At 41.8% G+C, this 11,813-nt stretch overlaps 2 protein-coding genes across 3 annotated transcripts in view; one reads left to right on the top strand and one right to left on the bottom strand.

Annotated features, from left to right (window-relative positions):
- Positions 1–308: 308 nt before the first annotated feature.
- LOC143024873 (uncharacterized) overlaps positions 309–11,813 on the bottom strand; it is a 30,177-nt gene continuing 18,672 nt past the window's right edge. For both annotated transcript variants that reach the window (XM_076184216.1, XM_076184224.1), the window contains 2 exons: positions 671–809; positions 309–541 (listed from right to left, as the gene is read on the bottom strand). In XM_076184216.1, coding sequence (XP_076040331.1) covers positions 375–541; positions 671–809 — 306 coding nt within the window. In that variant the 3' untranslated portion in view covers positions 309–374. The remainder of the gene's footprint in view (positions 542–670; positions 810–11,813) is intronic.
- LOC143024864 (uncharacterized) lies at positions 3,741–7,549 on the top strand. Its single transcript, XM_076184203.1, has 3 exons — positions 3,741–3,886; positions 5,553–6,063; positions 7,321–7,549. Exons 2-3 carry the CDS (start codon positions 5,553–5,555, stop codon positions 7,347–7,349), a joined length of 540 nt encoding a protein of 179 aa, XP_076040318.1. The 5' UTR covers positions 3,741–3,886; the 3' UTR covers positions 7,350–7,549.

Raw genomic sequence — 11,813 nt, forward strand, 5'->3', positions numbered from 1 at the left:
CTAGTCTGCTGTGTAAAGAATTATGAATACTACATAGATATCAACTTACCTAAAGATGGCTGGAAGAGATCAAATATTCTAATACTCTGCCATTTTGCATAGGATTTATGACTTATTTGTAACATAATATTTTTGAGTCTCGTTAAAAAATGCGAAGTCAGAGAAGGCACAGAAAAGTCAAAATATAAAATTCTGATGAAAAATGTAATAAATGATTAAAAGAGAATTTTATCCAAATGATACGAGGCATTCATAGACTCCATGCAAATATTTAAGTCATATTTTTTGGAAAAGACTAGACGAATGAATTCTTTATTTTTTTATTTGTCTATTTTTTTATTTACAGTTCCTTAAAAAATATAAGTACGGAATACCTATGGTGTTACGCGCAAAATAGGTTTCCTGCATACAAGATCTTGAAGGCATCTGTCGTAACAACACTTTTCAGTATGTGGACAATCATTGTCATTTCTGCATAAATTCCCAGGATCGATGTTGTCGGGACAATACTTCCTCACCCAAGGACATCTTCCAGGCTTTCCTGGAACAAACAATAAAATCTATTCATCCTTTACATCAACATAATGTCTTGTACAGATTCCGTCAGCTTAGCGAGGGGCGGTCGGTGTGGTTAGTGTAGGTATGGATTCATTTAGTACATTGCACTCACCTAAGGAAGATTCCCCACCAGGGTGATCACAGCAGTAGCGCCGACCATTTTCGATACGGTAACACCAGTATCTACACTCAGCATCACCAGCTGCCACCAGCGCAGTCAGGGTGTAGAACACCAGCACGAAACGGAGCATCTGGTGGGAGGTAGGAGGACAGGTGTTGTTGTAGTAACACTTATCGAAATAAACACCAAGTTAGGACGGAGCCTTTATTGTATTTGTACGACGTTTTCCTTCTTACAGCTTTTTCAAGTAACAAGTGAAAAGTCGTACTAGGCTCCGGTCTCATATTTGCTGTTTATTTCGATAGACTTGTCGGCAACTGTCACTGTCATAAATGTAGTAACAAATGTATTCTTAAATAGATTTGGACCAGATGCGTGTGTAGTTCATTAATCTCTCTCTCTCTCTCTCTCTCTCTATATATATATATATATATATATATATATATATATATATATATATATATATATATATATATATATATATATATATATATATATATATATATATATATATATATATATATATATATATCTTACACACACACTGGATGACGGCAACTACAGACTGGTCTTCCTTGCAGACTAATCTGATAATGACGTCAAGGGGCTATGAAGTCATCGTTGCGTCATCACTTTGCCTCTGGGAGGCAAGGAATGGAACCAAGGACCAAGGAGGACCAGCAGGAGGTGGAGAACTTTTGAATTGCTTTTGCCCCACATAACAAGGAGATTTACCGGCTTTGGAGCAAAAACCGTTAACTGAAAGAACGATTAATACAAGAAGAAAATGATAATGACGATTACCTGCAGTTCATAAAAGCGAAAGTAGAAAACTATATAAAGGGATTGCATGAAGAGTACATGCAAAAAATAAATTATCTAAAAAAGAATAAAAAACCATCTAAAGAACCCCTGGAATTGCAAGCGGAGCAACACAAAGAGGAAGAAGAGAAAGCCGAAGACCCTGTAGAGGCCAAGCTCGAGTCAAAGAAGGAAGACGTTGCCGAAGACTCCTACGAAGAGCAGAACCCTCAAGAGGTCAGAGACGGGCCTGACGAGGCCAAGGAAGACCTCGAGGAGGCCACAAGCGCACCTCTGTCCCAGCAAGAAGAGGAACTCGAATACATCAAAGACGACTCGAGACTGGACAAGGCCGATGACCAATGGTCTCTGTTCTCCGAGGACCCAGTCCAAGAGGTCGAAGACGATTAGACTCGGGATCTTGACGAAGAATGCTCGATGTCCTCCGAGGACCCACTCGAAGAAGAACCCAGTGGCGATTGGACGAAGGATGATTAGTGGTCTAATTCCTCGGAGGACCCTTCCCGAGGAGATCCAAGACTTCGACTGGGTCCGGGACAACGAAGAAGGCCCACTGCCCAGTGAGGATCCAGAGAAAGGTCTTCAAGAAGAAGAACAACACTGGGTTCGGGACCAGGACGACGACGAAAGGTCACTGTCCTCCGAGGACCCAAACGATGACGATTGCTGGGTCCGGGGGTTCAACATAGAGTGGCCAGTGTCGTCCCAAATGAAGCTTGTGGAACCTTCTCCCCCTCCTCATACTCCTCTGTCCTACACCCAGATGACCCGGGGCTCTCCCTCAAGGGACCCCTGGGCGGGCACCAGGCCTCAGCCGAGGAGGCCGGAGGTAACAGAATCCCCAGGACCAACCGAAGAGGCCGTGGTTCCTAGACCTTACCTCTGGGAACGACCTCAGACGTACGCAAGGGTCCTCCAGGCCAAAGGAGACAACAGGGGCCAAGAAGCCAGGAGGACGCCGCTGGCGGGGACGAAGAAAAGGTGGAGGACACGAGGAGACCTCCACCTTCCCCTCCACCTTCGAGGGACAGCTGGAACAGGTTCGGCCGAAGGTCTAACCCGAGGGCGACAGTGGCCAGGAGAGGCAAGGGCGGGGGTCCTCCTCGAAATCCTCCCATTCCTCCTCCTCGAAGAGACAATCTCGGTGACGGCGAGGGACAGCGGCGAGTCCCCTCGCTCAGGTCTCAGTAGGAGGCCGACCCCAAACCGCCCGTTGCCATCCAGCCCGCAAAGAAAAAGGGGAACAAGATCTGGAAGAAGACTAGAAAATAATGTAAAATGAAAAATCAATCAAAATAAAGGAAAATTAAAAGAAGAATGGGGAAAGAAATATATGTAAGAAGAAAAATTAAGAAATACGAGAAATTATGAATAATTAGGAGAAATCAAAATTAATAAAAACGAAAATGGCGAAAAATTACGCAAAACGAAAAATTAAAAGATACGAAAATTAAAACAATGTATTTTATGAAAAGTGAAAATTATGAATTTTTTTATCAAGAAACGACGAAAAAGCAAAAATTTACGAAAAAGTAAAAAAACTAGTAAGTATTAAATAATTGAAATATATGAAAATTAAGAAAGTATTAAAACAAAGAAAATGCGAAAATAGAAAAATGTATAGAAAATTGTAAGTTGGAAAAGAAAAAATGGAAAATATAAATTAAAGTATATAATGTTTTAATTTTTTATTTTGATATGTTAAACACATTAAATGTATTAAACACATTTAAATTTTAAGTTAAAAAAAATCAAATAAAAATACCGTAATGTTATAATAGTTTTTCTTTTAATGTGTTAACCACACTAAATACATTAAAAACCTTAAAAGATATTTAGTTAATGGCTTCATGTGTGCCGGACATTAAATCCACTAAATACTAAAGTGTTTCATTGTACTTAATGGTTGAAACACATTTGCTCCTTGACCGTAGGGAGTTGTCCCTCAGCTGAATAAAATCGCCTAGCGGTAGCCAGAATAAAAATACTAAGTTGACATCCGTGGCTAAAGTATCAAAAAAATTAATAAAATAGAATGACATAATAATAAAATAAAATAAAATAAAGTTAAATAAGATTAAATAAAAACACTTAAACTGGATTGGAGGTAACTATATAACAGTATATTCAGTTCGTGTAGTGATTTTTTTTCGAGCAAGACTTTTTGTTGAGGTTAACCTTAGGTCGTGGAGCGGTAACGGCTGGGAATCCCAGATCGTATCCTCCTGAGTCAAGCCAAGGGCAGGGGCAAATGGGCGGGAATTCCCTCCCGCCCAACGGCCGGCTTCGAGTCCTACTCGGTATATATAAACCTCGACAGACCTGGAACGTCCACACTCCTTTCTTCGCACTCTAAGGATAACAAGAAGGAACTTTCTTCTCCAGGTGAGTGTCTTCGATCAAGAGCTGTGGGTGTGTGAGACTCGACCATTGGGTCTCAGGAACCAAGGCTTTCGGGCGTTTCAGGTCTGCCAAAGGTGTGCTGAAATTTTAACATGTCTGGTGATATTTTCAAGGGATTTCTTTCTCTTTTTCTGAAAAAGGAAAGGTGATCAAGTCTTGTGCAAAGAAAAAATAAAAATCGAATGACAAGATTCACGCCAAACGCAGTATCTGGTTGAAGAAGTGCATTTGTTGATTTAACAATTGGTTAAAAGGAAAGCACTTATCCCCATCAAAAACCATGCTACAATTTGTCCTCCGAAATACGTTTTTGAGTGATTTTCTTCGCTGGTCCTCGATGAGTTCACTCAGAAATTGAATTATGGGAGATTTAAGTCCGGAATGGCAACCGAGGACGAGGGAGATGATGAAGAGAACGGCGACAATGAGGACGCGTCCCGTTGCAAGGCGACTCTTCGTTCCTCAGAACTTCAAGTGTGAACAATTCTTTCTTAATCTTTGTCCTCACAAGGTGTTGTCTCTACCATGACAATCTATATTAATATTTTTGTTTAGAAAATATGAGTTGAAGTCTTGGGTGATTAGTGATGTTAATGAACTGAGAAGCGGATGTGGCCGGTGGAGTTCAGGTCGAGATGCAACAGAATGTCGTTTCTTGTTGTGGATTCGAACAGTTACAAAAAACTTTGTTTACAACAGTCTAGACTATTCTAAAAACATCTCAAAAGTGCGCATAAAGATTGTGTTTCCTTATTCAGAGTAAGCCATTATTCGTATTCTTGATATATGGCTAAAAGAATATGAAATTCAGTAAATAAAAAAAAATAAAAAAAAACATGGCAACCGAAGCCGTTCCTAGGCCGACATGAATTCGTGACTTTTACGCATGACTTTGCGAGTTTTGCTGCCTTGCAAGGACTCTTCTACATTCATTTTCAACTAGTGCAAATTATTCAGTCTCACTTTTTCTCACTTTCTGTGAGTGTAATCGTTATGTTCCTTTATTCCAGTTAGCTCAAAGAAATTCTATTCTACCAAGAAAAAACCTTATGCCTCAAGATGAATAAGGTTCATCTCGATCAACTCGTATATACATACTAGGACAAGATTGTCAAACTATTCTTTTTTTGTCCTTTGAGCACTCTATTCGAGCACTCAACTTCGTTTGCTCAGACCAAACGATACAACGTTACACTTAGTTTGACGCGAAGAAAGAATAATTACCTCTAGGGCAGGTATCCCAAAGGAGTTTGGATACACACTGCCTTATGTGACAGCGATGACTAGTGTGTGGCGAGATGCCTTTCTATAGTATCGTGCGTAAAACCATCTCTTGCTCGTAAGTGTTTGAAAAACCGTTGACTTGTTACTAGGTAAAAAAACGGTTTACTACGTTCCAAGTCCGCGTGTTCCAAAACGAGTTCTATCCGGTTCGCGTCGGCTCACGTCTCGTTTCTGAACATTATTTTCGCTTCAAGTTCTCATTTTGCCACATCGCAACGTGCTCCTCTTGGTATGTACAGGTAAAATTGGAGTATTATACTATTCTGATAGTCCTAGTAGGCCAGGGAAAGGGATCCTGGTGAAACAGGGTCTTCTCACGTCCTAAACAGATTCGTAGAGTATAATTGGTACCATTGCCTTTCAGATGTGGTTCTTCGTGGTAGCTCTGTCGGGGCTCTTGGCCTCATCCTCAGCCCTGCCTGAGGCCTACGGTTCCAGCTACGTGCCGTCCGGAGGCGGAGTTCGACCCGTCGGCGGAGTAGTCGGAGGAGGAGTCGTCACTGGCGTTCGACCCGTCGAAGTTGTTGTTGGAGTTCGACCCGTCGGCGGCGTTATAGGAGGAGGAGTTGTGGGAGGAGGCTTCCCTCACGGAGGAGGAGTTGTAGGAGGAGGAGGCTTTCCTCACGGAGGAGGAGTTGTGGGAGGAGGAGTTGTGGGAGGAGGCTTCCCTCATGGAGGAGGAGTTGTAGGAGGAGGAGGAGGTTTCCCTCACGGAGGAGGAGTCGTGGGGGGAGGAATTATTGGCGGAGGAGGAGTTGTTGGAGGAGGAGGTTTCGGCAGCGGTGGAGGCGGCTACGGTAATTTTGGTGGCCGCCCGAGTTGCAAGTACTACTGCAAGAACCAACGCGCCAACAGTTACTACTGCTGCGGGTCAAGTAAGTACCTGGACGGGTCCCCCCCACCCAACCCCCCTCCAAGGTTCTCACGATGGAGGGGGGGGTGCTTGAGTGTTCTTTTTTTTTCCTTTCTTCTTCTTCTTATTCTTATTCTTCTATTTCTTTCTCTTTCTTCTTCTTCTTCTTCTTCTTCTTCTTCTTCTTCTTCTTCTTCTTCTTCTTCTTCTTCTTCTTCTTCTTCTTCTTCTTCTTCCTCTTCTTTTTCTTTTTCTTCTTCTAGGGCTTCTTCTTCTTCTTCTTCTTCTTCTTCTAGAGCTTCTTTTTCTTCTTCTTCCTCTTTTTCTAGATCTTCTTCTTCTTCTTCTTCTTCTTCTTCTTCTTCTTCTTCTTCTTCTTCTTCTTCTTCTTCTTCTTCTTCTTCTTCTTCTTCTTCTTCTTCTTCTTGATCTTCTTCTTCTTCTTCTTCTTCTTCTTCTTCTTCTTCTTCTTGATCTTCTTCTTCTTCTTCTTCTTCTTCTTCTTCTTCTTCTTCTTCTTGATCTTCTTCTTCTTCTTCTTCTTCTTCTTCTTCTTCTTCTTCTTCTTCTTCTTCTTGATCTTCTTCTTCTTCTTCTTCTTCTTCTTCTTGACCTTCTTCTTCTTCTTCTTGACCTTCTTCTTCTTCTTCTTCTTCTTCTTCTTCTTCTTCTTCTTCTTCTTCTTCTTCTTCTTCTTCTTCTTCTTCTTCTAGATCTTCTTCTTCTTCTTCTTCTTCTTCTTCTTCTTCTTCTTCTTCTTCTTCTTCTTCTTCTTCTTCTTCTTCTTCTTCTTCTTCTTCTAGATCTTCTTCTTCTTCTTCTTCTTCTTCTTCTTCTTCTTCTTCTTCTTCTTCTTCTTCTTCTTCTTCTTCTTCTTCTTCTTTTCCTAATTCCCGTTTCTCTTCTTCTTCTCCTATTCCTTCCTTTTCTTCTTCTTCATTTAGTTTCTCTTTTTCTTCTTTTCTTTTTCCTTTCAGTGCATTGATATCTTTATAACATTGTTTCTGATCCTGACCGTGCGCGGGAGTCAGAGGTCGCCCTTCATCCACAAGGAGCTAATATGAAAATAAAAGGGGCGTTGCATGGGAGTCTGATGGGTGAAGAGCTGGTGCATGGCTTATAAGACAAGAATAACTAACTTGGCAAAGCTCTTCCGTATAACATCATCAGTGCTTAGTACAAAGATTAATTGTTTTCCCTGTTTGATATAACTGATCACAAGTTTGATGCAAATGTTGTCCAATTGCATACAAAATAAAGAAAATCATCTCCTTTTCAGGCGATTCCCACGTTCCGCGCCCGTGGTAGCAGACGCTCCGGAAGCGGGAAGGAGGGCCTCCATCGACCTAACCGCTGGTCCTCGACGGTCTCGATGTCGAAGAAGAGGAACTACTTCCTGACCCTCGAACTTTGGGTCAAGTCTTACATGTCACCCACCAACAGAATCCCCTGCGTTGCCTTTCCCAAGGCACGATGTAAGAAATAAAATAAAATTTCATGAATATAAAGATTTTTTTTTTTTTCATTATGACTTCTTTGTCCCGGATTATTTCAGAACTGAAAAAGGGGTTGATCTGAACCCTATGTAAGCTTGGGATTTTTTTTATTATTATTTAATCGGTAAGCTATTCTTGAACATCTTTTTGGTATCATTTGTTTTGCGAAACTCCATCAGTTCACATATATTGAGCATATTTTGTACACAAGTGATATTTCACCGTTAGGGTAACATGTTTGCTCTTAAAGAAAAAATTTGAAACGAGGGTCTTGCACAGTGCCCGAAGATAATTTCCAGTCGTGTTTTGACCAGCCCTCAAATCTTCGTTGGAAATATGTTCAGAGAGACAGACAGACAAAAGTTATGCAATTGTCTGCAAGAAATAGTCAGAGGAGAAATGTCATTTGGAACACTGGTAGCGGAATGTTTGTGATAATCTAAACACATTAGATCAGCATCAACAATCTAGAATTGCAATTGCGAAAGAATTATTGGAGAGAGTTGTTGCTGCGAACAGGTGTCCATATATTCTGTCTTCGGTATTGAACATACATCCCGTGAAAACCAAACTTGGCACAAAGGATTTTACAAAGGCGGAGCATACCGACAGGAGACCTTTTGGTCCATATCTGGGTCGGATGTGAAAAAATCCTAATAATAATAGTAAATGAATAAATAAAAACTATAATAATGTAAGTATCAAATAAAATACATAAATAAACGCATAGGCACAGTCAAACAACAAACACTCACAGTGTTGTCCCAAGACCAGCAAGACTGTATGGCTGCAAGACCTGGACGCTGACTGAAAAGAATAATAAAACCAGGACCGTTTGAGTGTTGAATGCTCCGTGCGTTCTTTTGGACCGGATACGATGAAGGTGCAATGGATGAGGCCCCATACCGAGCTACGACAGTTACCAGACCAGAGTATACTCTGAGATCAAGGCGGTTACTTCGGGCGGAGCACAGTTGCGCCGGCACGGGCGAGGGCAGACTCTCCTAATGGAGGAGTTGTTAAAGTCAGGCCTCTGGGCGGATTCTGTGGCTGGTGGACAGACAAGGTCAGGTTCAAGGACTAGCGCCTTGCGTTGTTGACTAACAGAAAGCTGCACAGTAAGGCAGGAGATTGTGGAGAGGCTTGGTGAAGGCAGCCATTGGAAAACACACACGCGAACGCGCGCGCACAAACACACACACACACACACACACACACACACACACACACACACACACACACACACACACACACACACACACACACACACACACACACACACACACACACACACACACAGATGCACACTTCGCAGCGCAGTGGTTAGAGTTCTTGGCTGCCACTACGGCTGTCCCTGTTCGAATCCCGCCCAGAGCTGAAATAATGTTAGTATCGCTGCGCTGCGGGTTGTTACTCCAACTCTCGTGGGCGGGGAGTTGGGTGTATGTGCGTGTAAGGTCACAGCATTACCCATAGATCGGTCATACGAGCTCTGAGCTCTCATTCGGAGGTTAATAACTGTCGATCACGAGTCCGACACGTGATCTAAGGCCATGGAATCACACACACACACACACGCACGAAGAAGGTTATCAACTCTCCCAAACGGCCGCCTTAAAGTAATACCTTCTAAGGCCTGTTTCTGTGAGACTAGCCGAGTGAGTTTCTAATTATTACATTTTTTTTCTCTTTTTTTTCTATCCTAGACTTGTCAGACAACACCTCAGAAGTCCGCAGAAAATTAGTGTTGCTTTTCATTGGTGATAAATCATTATGCAGTTTCTTGGCGAACGACGAAAACGAGTTTGGTATTTGGTCAATTAAAGAAAAGGAAAATGTGGCAACTCAAGTCGCCTCTCGCTAGGCACGATCTCGTTTGCGAGTGTTGCTGCCTTGTATAGTCATTCATTTTGTCATCCAACTCAACTTGTATTCATTTTTTTCTTTTGTTTCTCGATTTTTCTCAGCCAATGCCATCGTTCGACATCTTCATTCTAGCTAAAGCCAAGAAGCTGTTTGATTCTCCTAAAGGCAACCCCGAAAAGGAAAAGAAAATAGAAAAAAATAAACAAAGGAAAGGCAACGAGCGGTTAAACCCCGGAAAACAGGGATTATAGCAAAAAGGAAAGTTTCCACCCCCGCAGCAGGTTCCAGTCCTCTTATAAAGCTCACGGCTTCCGCTCGACAGTCATTCGCTGACGAGGATCAGGACCTACAACACTCCGGGAGACGCTTCTTGATTCTTTAATCCAGGTAGGAACAAACATGTCGTGGAAGTCTCCGACATGTATTGGCGTGCGGACAATGGGATCTAGTGATTTCGGCCCACGATGGGGATTTCGGAAACCGTGAATTCGGGCCCGTGGTAATTAGGCCTAATTTCAATGATCGTTAGCTGTGTTGTCCAGTAGTTCAGAAGATAATGGGAGAAGAGTCATTCGCATGTATTAAACTAAGCTGCCCATTGTTCCATCCTGTATTTTTTTTTCTTTCTTTTGCGAATCATCTTACGTTGTGGTAGTGTACGATTACACTCGGGATATCTTGTGTGTTGTTCGTCAGTCGGAGCTAACTGATGATTTAGTCAGTGTCAGGGTGACACTAATTGCACGAATCCCAGGAACATCATTTATTTATTTGTTTATTTATCTATTTATCTATTTATTTATTTTTTCATTTATCTATTTATCTATTCATTTATCTATTTATCTATTTGTTTATTTATTCATTCATCTATTTATTTTGTTTTATCTATTTATTTATTTAATTACTTATCTATTTATCTATTTATTCATTCATTTATTTATCTATTTCTTATTTTATTCTTTCTTTCATTATTCGTAAATCTTCCTGTCCTATTTTATCTCTATTGCACTCGCTGAACTAGAATACCATTTTTGTGTGTGTGTGTGTGTGTGTGTGTGTGTGTGTGTGTGTGTGTGTGTGTGTGTGTGTGTGTGTGTGTGTGTGTGTGTGTGTGTGTGTGTGTGTGTGTGTGTGTGTGTGTGTATTCACTTGGTCTTTGGATCACGTGTTGGACTCGTGATCGATAGCTATTTCCCTCCTGGAAGAGAGCTCAGAGCTCGTAAGTCCGATCTATGGGTAATGCTATGACCTTGCACACACACACACCCCCAACTCCCCGCCCACGAGAGTTGGAGTAACACCCCTCAGCGCTGCGATACTGATATTATTTCAGCCCCGGGCGAGAGTCGAACCCGGACCTCCGTAGTGGCAGGCCAGAGCTCTAACCACAGCGCCATGAGAGGTGTGTGTGTGTGTGTGTGTGTGTGTGTGTGTGTGTGTGTGTGTGTGTGTGTGTGTGTGTGTGTGTGTGTGTGTGTGTGTGTGTGTGTGTGTGTGTGTGTGGGTGTGTGTGTGTGTGTGTGTGTGTGTGTGTGTGTGTGTGTCTGCGTGTGTGTGTATGCGTGTGTGTGTATGTGTGTGTGTGTGTGTGTGTGTGTGTGTGTGTGTATGTGTGTGTGTGTGTGTGTGTGTGTGTGTGTGTGTGTGTGTGTGTGTGTGTATGCGTGTGTGTGTGTGTGTGTGTGTGTATGTGTGTGTGTGTGTGTGTGTGTGTGTGTGTGTGTGTGTGTGTGTGTGTGTGTGTGTGTGTGTGTGTGTGTGTGTGTGTGTGTGTGTGTGTGTGTGTGTGTGTGTGTGTGTGTGTGTGTGTGTGTGTGTGTGTAATAAATAAAGAGAGAGAGAGGGGGGAAGATATATATATATATATATATATATTCATATATATATACATATATATATAGATATATATACATATATATGTATATATATATATATATGTATATATATATATATAGAGAGAGAGAGAGAGAGAGAGAGAGAGAGAGAGAGAGAGATTTGGTTTTAATAAATTTATTACGCCCGTGGGCGGCAAACAATAGTACATTTATTACAATATTCTATTAGAGGACATGTCATATAATACATAAATTCTTTAAATGGAGAAATAATATTATAATCATTCAGGATCCCCCGAAATGGGGATGGCGAGATAGTGGTACTATGTAAGTGTTACATACAATCATAATGCCTTGTCTCTGGGGAATATTGTCTGTCACCATGGGCCATTGGAGATAATAATTTTAAGGGTGTTCGCGTTCGGACGGATATACAGCCTGCACGGTGATCACTGTGGCACATCATCCGTCTGGGAGCCTTCTCACATAGGTTGATTCCCAAGTCTGAGCCGAGTACTGGCAACATTCTGCCTCTGTACCATGGTCTTGCGTCGGCGTTACTTGTGGCGGTTGGG

Source organism: Oratosquilla oratoria, chromosome 1, assembly GCF_046742065.1.
Source record: "Oratosquilla oratoria isolate Oo_2021 chromosome 1, ASM4674206v1, whole genome shotgun sequence".
Classification (NCBI taxonomy): domain Eukaryota; kingdom Metazoa; phylum Arthropoda; class Malacostraca; order Stomatopoda; family Squillidae; genus Oratosquilla; species Oratosquilla oratoria.

Excerpts from the sequence above, each read along its gene's own strand:
- LOC143024864 (XM_076184203.1), top strand. The coding sequence starts at position 5,553 with ATGTGGTTCTTCGTGGTAGCTCTGTCGGGGCTCTTGGCCTCATCCTCA. Across the intron at positions 6,064-7,320 it reads TTACTACTGCTGCGGGTCAA|GCGATTCCCACGTTCCGCGC; the intron begins GTAAGTACCTGG and ends TCTCCTTTTCAG.